At 37.8% G+C, this 16549-nt stretch overlaps 1 protein-coding gene across 1 annotated transcript in view; it reads right to left on the bottom strand.

Annotated features, from left to right (window-relative positions):
• The window catches only part of LOC145999637 (sorting nexin-29-like), a 76521-nt gene that overhangs the window by 14604 nt on the left and 45368 nt on the right, over positions 1-16549 (bottom strand). Inside the window, exons 8-12 of the mRNA XM_083136734.1 lie at positions 15600-15732; positions 13181-13373; positions 6896-7079; positions 5475-5747; positions 4765-4905 (exon numbers count right to left, since the gene is read on the bottom strand). Of these exons, the coding sequence (XP_082992860.1) occupies positions 4765-4905; positions 5475-5747; positions 6896-7079; positions 13181-13373; positions 15600-15732 (924 nt within the window). The remainder of the gene's footprint in view (positions 1-4764; positions 4906-5474; positions 5748-6895; positions 7080-13180; positions 13374-15599; positions 15733-16549) is intronic.

The raw sequence follows: 16549 nt of genomic DNA, 5'->3' as shown, positions 1-16549 counted from the left end.
GAAAAGTGACTCCCTTCCTTCTCCTACAACAGCTCATTATCCGCCACTGGTGTGCATGGTAATGTGATAATTGCAGAATTCAGGTCCCTCTTTCTTGTTTGAATGCAGCTGTCTGGATAGGAAATATTGCCGGTATTATTGTCTGTTCCATGGTAAAAGGTAATGCAAGGATCATTTTTCTTTTTCAAACTGCTGATAAAAGTTGGGTCTTCGACACCTGCATTATCTTTAAAACGCCGATGATTTCCCTTCTGCCACCTGCTGCTCTAACTTCCAGCCGGTCTCATTGTGTTTACGCTGCAGCTGGCGGTAGTGTTTAGTCTAGCATCTGGAAAGCTCTCGCTTGCCGATAACTGCAATGACTCAAACAGTGCGAAGGAATAAGCCTCATTGTTTTGAATCTCGCAAAGCCATATAATCCCCGATGTAGGAATACGAGACGAAAAGTTTTGGTGGAGCGAGTGTTTGACCTCCAGAATACTCCTGAAACCTACAATAAATTGTCGATTAATCTGAAAATATGCAAGTTTTGTAAACCTTGTTTTTAGTTCATTTTATGCTGATGAGCTAAGCGGGACTAAATATACAGTTTAAAGTGGGATCCAAACCAGAGTGATTATCAAGTGCGGCACTGTTTAATCTGTCCTAGGATACACATTCGGTGCAAACAGATCGCAAGTTGTGTGTTTACTTTTTCAGTGGATTACAATGCAAGTTGAGGAAGAGTTTGAACTGATCCCAGCAAAGGGGGAGGGGGGGGGGCGAATATGAAGTTAACTGAAGCAAAGAATACGTGACTTTTTTTACGATGTGTTTTAGACAGCCAAACCAGAACGAAATTTACAGCCTCGATTTTTTTTTTTTTTGTTTTGTTTTGTGCCAGGGAAAGGTTGTGTTCTCTCCCAAGAGAATCTTCTCTTACCAGTTAATCCTGTAACGGACAATGTTCTAGTGAACGCGCATAACATCAAATATTCATTCTGTCTCTTGCTCGCGCCAGTGGGACTATTGTCAAGATTCTTCTGAGTTTCACTTCTTGCAATAAACGAGATTGTTTTCCTTTCCATAGGTCTCCGTGCAAACGGGTTTCTTATGAACTAAAATTGTAAGAATTTCGTGGAAGAGCAACGACTTTCAACAATTAAAAGAAAACACCGTTTTTTAAAAGAACGTGCATCCCGTGCATAACCGGTTGTATAACTAGGCAGGATAAATGGTGTTAACCGTCTCCTTGGAATCTTTGTGTCCGCGTAAGCTCCGTGTTCTAATTTTGTGTAACATTTTTTACTTTCTTTAAAACGTACAATATTATTATGTAGTACATATAAAGCTTATTTTCTGAGCTACCACCAAGTATAAAACATCCTTTGTGGGGGTAATTTATACTCTACTTTATTTACACCTGAAAACAGACGCCATCTTGAAAAGTTTGGATAACTCGAAGTCGTCTAATACGAAGTTGCCATTTTTTGGTCCCTTGAACTTCGTATTAACGAGGTTTTCCTGTATATGCTTACAGGCTGAAACCAAGAGTTAGGTAATAATCAAAATCTAATTTTTGATAACTCATTTGAACCAGTTTCCAAGTTCAAATACTTAGGAGTAATAATAACAAATGAAAATTATATTAAAGAGGAAATAAAAAGTAGGCTTAATTCAGGAAATGCATGTTACTTCTCTCTTCATAAACTTTTGTCTTCTCCTTTAATATCTAAGAAACTAAAAGTTAAAATATACAAAACAATAATTTTGCCTGTAGTATTATATGGATGTGAAACTTGGTCCCTTACATTGAAAGAGGAACATAAATTGAGAGTATTTGAAAATAAGATCCTTAGGAAAATCTTTGGACCTAAAAGGGATGAGGAGACAGGTGAGTGGAGAAGGTTACATAATTTAGAACTACATAATTTGTATTCATGTCCAGATATTATTAGAATAATTAAATCAAGAAGACTTAGGTGGGCAGGAAATGTGCCACGAATGGGAGAGGAAAGAGGAGTTTACAGGATTCTTGTTGGGAAACCTGATGGTAAGAGACCTGTAGGAAGGCCAAGATGAAGATGGAGGGACAACGTTGAGATGGATGTAAGGGAAATCGGTAGGGATGGAAAAGAGTACAGGAAAACCTTGTTAATACGAAGTTCAAGGGACCAAAAAATGTCAACTTCGTATTAAACGACTTCGAGTTATCCAAACTTTTCAAGATGGCGCCTGTTTTCAGGTGTAAATAAAGTAGAGTATAAATTACCCCCACAAAGGATGTTTTATACTTGGTGGTAGCTCAGAAAATAAGCTTTATATGTACTATATAATAATATTGTACGTTTTAAAGAAAGTGTAAAAAATGTTACACAAAATGAGAACACGGAGCTTAACGCGGACACAAAGATTCCAAGGAGACTGTTAACACCATTTATCCTGCCTAGTTATACAACCGGTTATGCACGGGATGCATGTCGTGGCAAAAAGTCTTATAAAAAACGGTATTTTCTTTTAATTGTGCAAAGTCGTTGCTCTTCCACGAAATTTTTACAATTTTAGTTCATAAGAAACCCGTTTGCACGGAGACCTACGGAAATGAAAACAATCTCGTTTATGGCCAGAAGTGAAACTTGGAAGAATCTTGACAGTAGTCACACTGGTGCGAGCAAGAGACGGGGAGATAATCGGATAGAATGAATATTGGATTTTATGTGCGTTCACTAGAACATTGTCCGTTACTGGATTAACTGGTAAGAGAAGATTCTTTTGGGAGAGAACACAACCTTTCCCTGGCACAAAACAAAACAAAAAAATTGGGGCTGTAAATTTCGTTCTGGTTCGGCTGCCTAAAACACATCGTAAAAAAAGTCACGTATTCTTTGCTTCAGTTAACTTCATATTCACCCCCCCCCCCCTCCCCCTTTGCAGAGATCAGTTCAAACTCTTCCTCAACTTGCATTGTAATCCACTCTGAAAAAGTGAACACACAACTTGCGATCTGTTTGCACCGAATGTGTATCCTAGGACACATTCCTACATTGAGCATTGTGTGTTTTTTTTTTTTTTTTTAACAGCAGCACGCATATTCCTTCGCACTGGATGAGTCATTGCAGTTATCGGCAAGCGAGAGCTTTCCAGACGCTAGACTAAACACTGGTGCCAGCTGCAGCGTAAACACAATGAGACCGGCTGGAAGTTAGAGCAGCAGGTGGCAGAAGGGAAATCATCGGCATTTTAAAGATAACACAGTTGTCGAAGACTGAACTTTTATCAGTAGTGTGAAAATAAAAATCCTTGCATTACCTTTTAACATGCAACAGACAATAATACGGGCAATATTTCCTATCCAGACGGCTGCATTCAAACAAGAAAGAGGGACCTGAATTCTGCAATTATCACATTACCATGCACACCAGTGGCGGATAATGAGCTGTTGTAGGAGAAGGAAGGGGATCACTTTTCTTTTACTTATCATGAGGTTTTTGTTCGTTTTCAAGAAGGTACTCCCCCACAGTTTGCTGATAGATAAAGGGGAGAAGTCACTCAGACAACAAAACACTGTTTTGGCAAATTTTATGACCGGTACAGTTGGGAGACGTATGAAGCGGGAAACTGGAGTTGCAACATACGTAAGATCGACGTCAACTTTTGCGGGTAACCTAGATGACAACGCATTAAGCGGGTTGACAATCTTTAGTTGTCCTATGCGGCTTTGATTATCTGTAACAGTTTCCTTTTTTTTTTATGAAGTTCTACAGGGCACAAAGAACACGCTTTTAATTAAAGTGGTTACCGGAAGTTGTCGGCTACCAGGCCAAACGTTGCTCGCTCACGGGAAATTGCTGTATCTCGAGCTCAGAGCTAGACAGAAGGGTGAGACTTCCAGGCGCCACGCATCTTGTATTTTGGAACATTCCTGCGATCTTATCTCACATTTCTCATCTAGCACTGGTGAATATTTCCAAGGTGGCGCATTCACCGGGAAAGAGCTTGACCTCCCATGCACAATGACAAAGAATGTCAATGTCCAGCGGGCATTTCGGGCTGCTTCCCTCGAGTTGTCAGCAGCTCTTAGAACAAGGAAAAATGTCAAGGTCAAGTTAAAATAACGTCCAAGCTCTCTCCACATTCGATCTTCTCTTGTCGACTTACGCAGGTGTCTACTTCGAATTAAGCGAAACCAATTATGCGGATGGGTCTTGTAAACAACTTCGTATTAAAAATTATCCGTATTTCGATTTATCCGTACTGAAATACATTATAAATCCTATCTTATCGGCTGGGGAATGGGAAGAACTTCGGATTAAAGGGTACTTCGTATTAACCAATATCGTATTAACGAGGTTTTCCTGTATATAGAACTTGCTCAAGATAGGGACAGATGGAAGGCCTGTGTTGCTGCAGCCATGAACCTTCGGGTTTAAGAAGGCTAGGGAGTTAGTTAGTTATTAGATTATATTGAGAAAGATAGCAACAATATGTTTTAAGTAGGAACTGGAGATCTCCTGGTAACGTACTTCAAACCGATGTTTTAGGGTGATAAGTCATGTTGGATTGACACAAGAGTCCAATGTTTCAAGAACTGACATATATATTTCATCTCTAAGGAATATTACCAAAAATGTTGGAGGGACACTGTTAGAAAACTTGCCACCAGAGATCGCCCACCCCAGATATCAAATCTGGGTCCCTCGCATGGTTGTCAGATGTCCTACCGACTGGACAAATGAAGCTCCAAGATGTAGTAAACTTATGAACAAAATTGTCAAATTAACATACCTTGTTTCCGATAGTTTTTTTAGGAGGGAAATCAAATGTATTAACAACAGCATCCTTCTTCTTAAGTTCCTTGTGCAGTGCATAAAACTGAGCATAACGACGATATATATTCCACTCATCATCACGAATTCGAATGTAGACCTGTAAACAAATGCAAATTTGTTACAGAATACAACTTATGATATGTTAGAAATATTCCCAATCTTAAATCTCTCGCCTATTACGCATCACACTCTACGACATAGATGAAATCAAGGAACTTATGTAGACTCCTTGAAATATTACACCATTCATCAAAACTAAACAAGTTAACTAGAATTAGGGCTGCTTTAGATGGAAGCATCTCCTTTACCATTTTTGCTTGCATAAATGCTGTGTAAATGCTTATAGGAGATAGTACTTTGCACAGAAGAATTTCATGGAACACTTCAGTTAGCTTTTGCGATTACAGTGTATAGTATATATCCAGTACGAGAAGAACATCGAGTTTCTTTACACGGTAACATTTGGCTCATGACATTAATGTTAAGAAAAATGCTAAGTAAAATGCTTTCGTCTAAAGTTGGCCTTACTGTACCATTTTTTTTATTCCTTTCTATTTGATATTTTGTATCAAGTTTTCCAAATCTATTATCTTGAAGACAACATTTCCACTATATTTTGTTTGGCAAGCTACACTAGAGTTAGCAAATTTATTGATAAGAACTGACCTGATACACATGATGCACATCAGAAGAACCGCCGGTCAGAAAAGCTGAAGGAATCCATATGTTAATAAGCGCCCTTGCTGCAGCTCCAAGCGAGCTTGTATCATAATCACTGGTGATGCTGATGTCGTCATCAGAAGTAGCCGCTTCGTCCGGCAGGGGACCGCGAAGATCGATAAGCTCTTCTCTCAATCTGCGAATGCTCGCATCCTTTTGCTGCAGCAGCTTGTGCAGACGCTCATTGAATTCCATCAATTCTCCGTGCATTTCTGCCACCTGAAGTTGGAAAGAAGAGATATAATTATTTGTTGTGACTAAAAAGTTATTCAAAAGTTATTCAAAAGTTGTGGCTCAACTAGCTAGGAACCTCAGTCTTTCAAATTTGGTGCCAATGCTCAGTTGGTCAATGTTCAGTGAGGGCCAACATTTAGCCTTCACACAATTTCCATCACTTGGATCTCTGTGTAAGGGACAAGAGTGCCTGCAGGGTGGGGGTAGATGGTCTGGAAAGAATTCATGTAAGTCAAATGGTAAAATTGTAGCAATATCTTATTACAAATAATGTTGTTTCTGCAATGCACTAATGATATGCAGGATGGAAAACGTTTGGACGGAATGGAGAAGAAAATATTAACAATCCTGACATTCGGGACTGAAAAAATTCTCCATTTATTTACAGATATGGCAAAAATCTCAAAAAACGCACACACTATTTCCCCTTCAAGTCATTGTTTTAGCACTTCTGGAATAAAAAACTGTTAATTTCAAGAAATTTCAGACACTAAACATGCAGAAAATATCAATAATTAACCTCTTTTAAATATGATCCTTTGGATTTTCTCGACTGTTCAGGATTACAAAAAGTCGGGAAATCATTGCCAGAATTTGGGATCTGACCTTGATAATTCAAAACCCATCATTTTCAATTATTACTCTTCTTTTCCAGTACCCTTCAGCATGTAAAAACATGGATCAGAGGTGTCATGATGAACAGTAGATTAAGTGGTCTCTGATATCTGTGCTTTGGGAAAAAGTACAAAAAACAAAGAACAGTTCATCAACAAAGTTGATGTTTAGATGTCCATAGATGTTTATGGAAAGAAAGCAAGGTGAATCCAGTTTCTATATAGGCAGCCGACTGGAGTCTGAAATTGTATACAGTGCCAAAGTATTGTCAATTCAATATGATAATGATGGTGGTGGTGGTGGTAATGATGATAAAAGTTTCTATGACTGAAGGGCAAAATATGAAATCTTACTTTGTCCCCTCTCAGTTAAGGCAGATGCCACAATAGTCAATATGTCCATTCCAGAAGTATTGTATTAACAGGTAAAAGTTCCTGTAAACTTCATGATGAAACACTTGCCTAAGAGTTTTCTTCAAAAAATGTAGACATATGAGAAAGTTCATGGCCGTTACTAACCTGGATAAGTTTCTTTTCATACTCCATGGCCTCGTGGTGATAGTCGGGGAATGGATTTTCACCACTCTTCGGTTGGGCAGCCTCCAGCTTTGCCAGGGCCTCGTGTGCTTGGCTACCATCACGCTTCAGCATTTGAACAGCCCCAACGTACTTCCTCAGTTGATGTTTCAACAACTCGTTCTCTCTGGAAACAACAAATGAACCATGAAAATGTTGGATCTTACCTTTAACCAAATTACTACGAGGGTCATCCAGAAAAAATAAGGAATCTTTACAGAAACTACATACCTGACTCTACTTTCCGACGTATTTGCCGAACCCATTCAAGCACTTATCATAACCAGTTTGTTGATACCATCATTGTACTCGGTTGCTGCCAATGTGACAGTGACAGCATCTATGAGTTTATCAGCCATGGCAAAGTGCAGCAACCAAGTACAATGATGGTATCAACAAACTAGTATCACACTATGATAAGTGCTTGTATGGGTATGGTGAATATGTGGAAAAGTAGAGTAAGGTATGAAGTTTCTGCACCACACATTTTTTACATACATCATTTGTAGTTTGTGTTTTACACCAAAAGGCCCTTATTTTCCTTGATGACCCTCATAGATGTGTAAATTTGCACTTTTCCTTCTACAAATTTTGCATTTCAGTTCCACATTTCTACCAATTAATTCTACATCTGTAAACTTTAGTTATTTGGTAATTTTTTTCTATGATCAAGTGGACTATGTGATGCTCTCCTCCTTGGATAGTATGGCAGCAAATGTTATTGTCTTGTAATCAAGGGGTTTCGGATTGGACTCTAGTTGAGGCACATTGTGCAGTGGTTCACATCCCACTTTACACACTCACAAAAAGAGAGAGGAAAGCTCTCCCTCAAACCTCCTCCATCTCTAAACTGTAGGGTCAGTCCCAATTAGCCTATATCAGCACTTAAAAATAAAATTTCTAAACAATGTCATCAAAAATCAATTCAAATATACACATTACTGTCACTGCTACAACAGATATGTTGATTCCTAGCTATTGCTCATGTAGATCTATTTTTCGTTAATGTTGCAATCAGCATCCCAAACCATTCCACAGAGATCTGCAGACATGAGCATTTGTGCCTCAAATAGGAATGATACAGCAAGAATGGGTAAAGTTCAATTGTTGCCTATCACAGTTCATCTTTTCCTAGGCAAATTCCATTTTGGTAATCTAATGTCATATATTATTAAGGACGTGAATGGATTCTTCATGAGCATTTTAAAGTTCATTTTAATTAGTAAATATTGATATTGTAACAAACATTATAACAAATCCAAATTCTTGACTTTTTCTTCACCTTATTTTCATTTTTCTTAACTTTTATTTATTCAACCCCTATTTAGGTAAAGTTGGAAATTTGCAATTAATAAATTAATATTAATTTAATGAAAAACCCCTATAAAAAGGCCAGTTAAAATGAAAACAACCTATATTTAACAAGAGAATTAGACTTGCTTTATCTATTAATGCATCATGGATTGCACTTGGCAGACTAGGGAGACTGTGGTGCCTGAACTCACAATCAGTATAATATTATGTGGGACTCGTATTCTCGTACCTATATATTTTTGATTGTCCCTTCATCATATTTTTAATTGTCCCTTCATCCATCTTATCTTACCACCATTCATCCTCATCTTCGTGATTAGCCAAAGGGGCAGAAAAGTGAAGTAAAATAAACTAAATCAATCAGTCATTGTAATAGGAAAATTCTTGACCACAAGTATAATTTCTTGACCTACTTGTTGATTTATTTGCTTTTTCTTGACTTTCATGACTGGTAAATTTTATATCAGTATTTTATTACTGTTAGCGGAAAAATCTATTCATCCACACGCACAAAAAAAGTTGAAAAAAGCTCTAAACAACTATGTGATATGAAGGTATCTATGGGGTGTGGATGTAGGGCTCCACATATTTTCAACCTCAGCCATAGTATAGTGGAGATGATAGCATCAGCACTGTTTTGGTCACATTTACGCCCCAAAACCAATGATTAAGAGGCCGGATGAACCCCAGAACTGTTTACGCAGGGACAAAGTCTGAAAAATTCCTACCAGAGATCACCCATCTTGGGAACTGAACCAGTCTCCCGTATGGCAGTCATATGCCCTGCAGTCTGGACCACTGCTGTTTTTGCAAAATTAAAACTGGTTAACACACAACTGGATTCAATACACTACTTTCAAGTACTTGACCACTGTAGTCAACCAGATTCAATCAAAATTAGGGATGGGTTGATATGAAATTTTGGTCAATACCAGTAAAGTACCGACACTGATAAACGATATTCTACTGATCCGATATAAAATTCCAAATGATTCTTGAAGAACCTAATGGTTCTTTCACCTCCTTAAGGCGATCTCCTGCCCTGGTGAAGGTCTGAGAATTTTCCATGTAATTATTAAAAAATAGATATTTTTATTATATAAATAAATAAAAATATAGGTAAAAGTCAATTACTTACGCCATTGTGAGGCTCGGAAAATACGAGAGTTCGACCCGGAAGTGACGTAGGTGGAGAGGGGAAGTAGTTAGGTGGGAGGGAAATAGCCTGTGCCAGTTTCTTGCATTTCATAAGGAAGCAAGACCTGGTAACTACATGGAAGTCAGGGGTATTGGGATTTTATAGTTTTAACCATTTGTAATCTGTATGAATGGATTTTAGTGAACAATGATAATTGATATGGATTTACAAATGGGGACAAGTATTATCTATCTTTCACCATTTCATACCCGAAACCTTTTCCTTGATTGATAAACTTGACATGGCATGGTGGTGATTCATGCCTAGATAGTGCCTGAAGAAGGGGGCGGCTGAACCCCTGAAACGTTGCATATATCGACGTAAGGAGACTCACGTTGGAGTAAGTAATTGACTTTTACCTATATTTTTATTTATTTATATAATAAAATATACATTTTTTAATAATTGTCACAAGTGAGTAATTCGCACAAAATTAAAAATATGAATTTTCCATATAAGCTTATGGGGTTTTTTGGTCACAATTATCTCGAGAATCAGTTGACAAAAAAATTTCAAATTTTAACTGAACACTGAGAAAGGATGTTTCTAGAGAACCACTGATTAATATTTTCATTTTCTGCATGAACGTCCCAAAAATTAATTAATTCATTTCACTCTATTTTCACTTTTCTTGACAGGGCAACCCTGCAGAGAGCCCAGTCGGCTCGTCACGGACCCTCTTTCAAGACTAATGAGCCGGGAGGAGGGGAGGGAGACTTGAGGAGAGCTCACCAGATGTTTTAGAGCTGCCGAAACCAGCTTCATGGCACAGTGCTACGTGCACGGAAAACTTCGCCTTTTTATAGTTTGCAACGGAATTGAAATATTATTTGGTCTAGGAATTAATTCGTGTGCCTGGACAAGAGATGGCGTAACGAGCGTATCGTCCCACAGTTCCGTGTATCCACACATGCGTTGAAAACTCCTGTCAGTGTGCATCGTTCGTAGTATAGGGCAGTTGATTGACGCGTCAACAACAGCATTTTGTAGTCAACTGAACATGGCGCAGTTCGTGCCAGATAAAGTGTTTTTGCGGGGTGTTCTGCTCCATTACTATAACATGCAGAAAAGTGCTACCGAAAGTCATCGTATTTTGGTGGAAGTGTATGGTGACCATGCGCTAGCTGAGCGAACGTGTCAGAAGTGGTTTGCACGGTTTAGAAGTGGTGATTTCGGCCTGGAAGACCAAGAGCGACCTTGACAGCCAAAAAAAAATTGAAGATGAAGAATTGAGAGCATTGCTCGATTAGGATTCGTGTCAAACGCAGGAAGAACTTGCAGAAGCATTAGGCGTTGATCAAACAACAGTTTCCAAATGCCTCAAAGCCATGGGAATGATTCAAAAGATGTCACATTGGGTTCCACAAGAATTGAAAGACAGAGACGTTGAAAGACGAAAAACCATTTGCGAATTGCTGCTTCAAAGACAGAAAAGAAAGGGGTTTTTGCATCGCATTGTTACTGGCGATGAGAAGTGGATCCATTACGAGAACCCGAAACAAAAAAAGGCCTGGGTGAAGCCAGGTGAACCAGGTCCATCACAACCGAAACGAGATTTTCACTGTGCAAAGGTTATGCTGTGCATATGGTGGGATATGAAAGCTGTGGTGTACTATGAGCTGCTGCAACCGGGTGAAACTATTAATGGAGAACGTTATCGACGACAATTAATGCGTTTCAAGCAAGCTCTGGCCAGGAAACGACCAGAATGGGAGAACAGACATGATAAACTTATTTTTCAACATGACAACGCTCGCCCACATGTCGCAAAACTGGTCAAAACCTATTTAGAAAATGTCAGATGGGAAGTTTTACCCCACCTGCTGTATTCACCAGATGTTGCTCCTTCGGACTACTACTTGTTCGATTGCATGAATAACGATTTGATTGGACAGCGGTTCACTTCTTCAGAAGATATCGAAAAATGGGTCTCTGACTGGATCGCTTCAAAGGATGAGGACTTCTTTCGCCACGGAATCCGTAACTTGCCTGACATATGGGCGAAAGTGGTGGCTCGCGATGGACAATATTTTTCTTAAGGTATTTATATATTTTGTGTTTGAACTACAGCTTCAATGTGTGCGTAACAACCGCACGAATTAATTCCTAGACCTAAATATATTGGCATAAATACTTCAATTTTGTGCCTGAAATGTTTCATTGCATTCGTGATAAGAGCTTTCGAAAAGATTGATTTAATTGTTAATTGGTCATAATGTAAAATTGTGTAAAATTCATACATCCACAACCCGAAATTTGGACACTTGGGTCGAGCTGCGTGCGAAGTGGTTAGCATAGCGTGCTAAAACGTCGGGTGCCATGGGTTCGAAACCAGGCTAGAGCATAGGAGTTGTTTGTGAGTGGCCGTTCAACAATTTTATCTAATCCCCATCCTTCAACATTGTCGCAATTATCCAAACGTAGCAGAAAGCGACGAAAAATAACCAAATTAATCAGTCAATCATCGGACACTCAGTTCTAGGATCCAGATCCAGGTACCTGGTTCTACACCGAACTTTACATTGTCGGCCATCCCTAGTATATATGTATTTATACACAAACCTTCCAGTTGGCATAGTGGTATAACGTCAACGCCTTGTAATCAAGGAGTCCCGAGGTCAATACCCGGTGGATGCACATTGTGGTTCGGACCCCACATTAAACTGTAGGCTAGATATCCTTTCTGTGTATAAACCAATTTTTAAAAAAACAACTAGTTATTTATATTTTAAAGTATGGTCCGTATCTACATTCATCTTCATATTTTCGGAACACACTTTACCAATTTCATTCTACCATTTCCAGTCTACAATTTAAAAGCTACCCAGTGAGAAGTGCAAAAGACATGTTGCTTTCTGTTCATCTTCTAAACCTTTTGTGTGTTGTTCTAAACCACCTGCCATGTTCCAACCCTCTTTCTAGTACAAGGTCGTTAGGCGACAGCGACCGCGAGCACCTGCAGTGAGCTCGCCGGCCGGCAGCAGTGGTGCCCTGTCAAGAAAAGTGTAAAAAATGTGAATAAAAATAAATTAATTAATTTTTGGGACGTTGATGCAGAAAATGAAAATATTAATCAGTGGTTGTCTAGAAACATCCTTTCTCGGTGTTCAGTTAAAATTTGAAAATTTTCTGTTGACTGGTTCTCGAGATAATCGTGACCAAAGTTACCCCCATAAGCTTACATGGAAAATGCTCAAACTTTTCACCGGAGTAGGAGATCGCCTTAATAAATGTGCGTTAGGAGATGACTGCAATGCAAAAGAAGCTGCACATCTAGAGATTTACTTTTAAGAAAAATAGTGCATGGAGATAGTATGTTTATATCCATAAAAATTATAACAAAATGACAGAATATTGCACTAAATCGTAAGATATTTATAGATATGGTTGATTTGGTGTTTTAAGTCCACTTTATGCACAGTAAGGCTAATCGGGACTGGACCTACAGTTTAAAGTGGGATCCAAACCACTATGTACCTAAACCTGGTATCGAACCCGGGACCCCTTAATTACAAAGTGACGACGCTACCACTGCACCAACGGGGAGCCCCATATTTATAGATATATTGGATTAGTATAATTATCGGTAATTTTCCCGATACACCGATATGTCTACCGATACAGATAGAGTAACAACTAATCTGCCCCACCCTAATCAAAAAGAAAAAAATGCATATTACAGTAATGTTTTGAGTTTTTTTTCTATAAAAAGTTACCTTGTCAATGCTTGAATCCGAGCTTCCAGCCTTTCTATTTTCTCCACATAATGCTTCCGCTGTTCTTCTGTTTCTGCTTTGAGGCCAGAGTTCAAATCTTGCTCTTGGTCAAGAAGGCTTCTCAATGATCGATTCTGAGCTTCAAGTTCCTCCTTGCGAGACAATACAGTAAGAAGAGCTTGCCGCATCTCGCCTGTTAACAAGGTAAGTACAATGTAACATTAAGCGAAACACCAAATGTAACAGTTGAAATACAATGTGAATTCATAAAGCTTTTATCTCTGGTAGACACAACTATATTATAGCTTACATGAGAGTGAACGGATGGCCTTTGAAATATGGTGAAATTGGAGAATGCTGATCAAATGGATAAGATAGTCAGGCTGAGCCAATACCGACGCAGGGAAGTATCAGCACATTGCAGAATAATTTTATATTTATTCACTGACACGTTTCCAGAGTTTGGGCCTTTAATGGGATCTGCATTACCACTGAGTATAAATGTCCTCAAAATTATGCACAATTAGAAATTTTCATTAACTTTTTGCCAATATTGTGTGTGACAAATGTTATATATTCCAGTGTAATTTTTTTAATATTTTAAAGGAAAACTTAGTAAATTGGTGCATATAATTTGCTGTGCAATACTTGCATATTAACCATAGATTACCTTAAGGGATTTTTCACTGTGAATACTTTCTTTTCGAAAAATGAAAATAAATAACATTATTCCCTAGGGCATTCCCAAAGTTTCTGCATTACTTTTGTTCATAAAAATCTAGGAAGCAAAATTCACTTTGTGGGTCTATGTTCTTCATGACAGAGGCAGTGTATAAATTGGTTGGTAATAATCATAATGTTCGTAATTATTATAATTAATATGTAACTGTGGCTATATAAAAGAATGATTTATGCAAAATTAATGTTTCTTTGAGGTTTAGTGAATGACACTCATACAATAATTGCTTATTCTTTTTTTTATTAATGATGGCAATTTTTGTAATAATTAAAATTAATATATAACTGCACCTATATAAACAACAAAGAAAGCAGTGATTCAATAACAAAATAGTTTCTTTTGCGGCACAGGTAAGTTAGGGTTAATATTGATCAATATTTTGAATAACGTTTTATGGTTACAATCTTCAAGTATCGGTATTGGTGATAATAGGTATTGGAATTAGTTCAAAGTGATATTAGCTCGGCACTAACAGACAAGAGTAACAAAGAAAGATAATCCAACACATGATTCTTCCTGGGAAGAACCCCACAGAAATAATGGTTGCTATAGTTTGATGCTGACCACATCACCTCCACAAATGGCCAAAATTATGAATGTGTGGGGTCCTGACACCACATCCTTTAATGGTACATTGCAATGTGAAGGGGACTGCTTTATCTCTTTTTTAAAAATAAATGTTGTATCTTCAAGTTTGCATGCTAATCAAAGAAATCAGGTTTATTCAACCTGTTACATCACCACCACAAAAAAAGTGTTTTCAGTTTCTAATCCCGATAAGAAAGAAAAATGAAAAAAAAAAATTTAACCCCTTCCCTGTGTTCGGCGTAATATTACGCCCTTGGTCACTGTAGTTTATTCTGTGTTGGGTGTAATATTACGCCCGCAAACATCTCTGACTAAAGTAACCTGCGATGAACGGAATTATAAGTTTTTTGTTGGTGAAACATATGTTTTGCTATTGAAGAAACGACCTTTTATTTAGTCACGATTTTTAATGTCGACAAAGAAGAAGAAGCAGCTCAGAAAGTAAATTGTTTTTGTGTTATGCTGACAAAGTGCAAACGTGAGTTTGTTTGTGTGCCGCGTTTAGTCAGTTGATTTTGTTTTGGTGTTGCGTTATTTGAACTGTTGGTGATTTATTTTTGGTTTTTGAGTTTGTGAGTTTCTAATAGTATTGTCAAACAGGATTGCAAAATATTTTTTTCCTCATACCTATTGAAGATATTGCAATGAAACTTGGCGGACGCATTACGTATAGACCATAGTATTTTTCAAGGTAGATTATAACGGGGTACCTATATCCAGGGCCGGTCCAGAGGGCACCAAAGTTACCAAGAGGGATTTTTCGGAGGGAAATTTCCAGAATTATCCCCGATTTCCCTTTCCTCATACTCGATGTACACATGTGCGTGGTACCATTTGAAAGCCTTGTTCTATTCTGAAGACAAAGACGTATGAACCATGATACTCGGATAAATTGTGCTGAAGCTGTAGCTACTTAAAAATATTACTACGCAAACTCAGAAAAAAAAATTACACAGAACGGGAAACTATTTTGTCAGAAAATTTCACAGGGAAGGGGTTAATGACCTATTCGTTCCTAAGTTGATTTCCTGGACTTTTCCTCATTTTCCAGACCACTGGGAACACTGACTTAATAAAAAGAAGCATCCTTACTATTGTTTTGTTGTGATGACTCGACAATATTCCAACTGTTCTTTGGAGTAGCTTCCTGAGCCTGAAAATCTACAGAATTCGCCTGCATTAACTTCTGTGTGGCAAGCAAGGCAGCAGCTGCAAAATCTGTATCCTACAAATAAAAGGACAAAGTAAGAATTACCAGTATTACACTTAAGTTAACAATGACAGTATTAAAAGCTGCAAAATAATACAGGTGTTGAATTATGTGTCAAATTGATTCAGGGTGGTCACTCTAGGGCCATGATAAAATTCAAGTATAATTCCCTGTTTTCAAGGCGTACTTTCCAAAAATTCAGGAGTACAAGCAGATGTTTTCTCTATTTCAACCTCACGTCTTACCGCCATATTTTACTTAAGGTGTGAAGTTTACATTTGTCATTTCGCATACTCACACTAGAAATGCATCTACAAGCACAAGTCACAAATGTTACGGGATATAGTAATTTACAAAAAAATGTTAATTGTATAACAATTTCAAATTTACCTAATCAACTCCAAAATATATTGTAATAATCTTCTGTATATCAGATAGATTTTTCTCTTCAAAGGACACTAACAAAGCAAACGGATTGAGAGGATACTGTTTTATATTCCATGCAGCTTTCCTTTTCTTCTTCTTCCTCGATAAAAATAAAAGCTAAACTGTGAAAAACTTGAATGGGATTTGGATTAACAAAAGTTGCAATTTTTCAAGTCTAAGGATAAAAATTCAAGCATAATTCCCAGAATTCCCTGTGAGTAGCCACCCTGTGATTTCTTATACAGACAGATTGATATGAATTTTTTGTCCATACCAATACAGTACCAATATAAAATTTATTCATACTAATATTCTATGGATATGATAGTAATTGCAAATGTCCCAAGAAGAATATAAATGGTTCATTAACACCCTCCCCCTAAACCTTTAGCAGACAGGAGCTTCT

Source organism: Lepisma saccharinum, chromosome 15 (assembly GCF_977018435.1).
Source record: "Lepisma saccharinum chromosome 15, izLepSacc3.1, whole genome shotgun sequence".
Taxonomy (NCBI): Eukaryota; Metazoa; Arthropoda; class Insecta; order Zygentoma; family Lepismatidae; genus Lepisma; species Lepisma saccharinum.
This window is presented reverse-complemented; position numbering and strand designations above follow the sequence as displayed.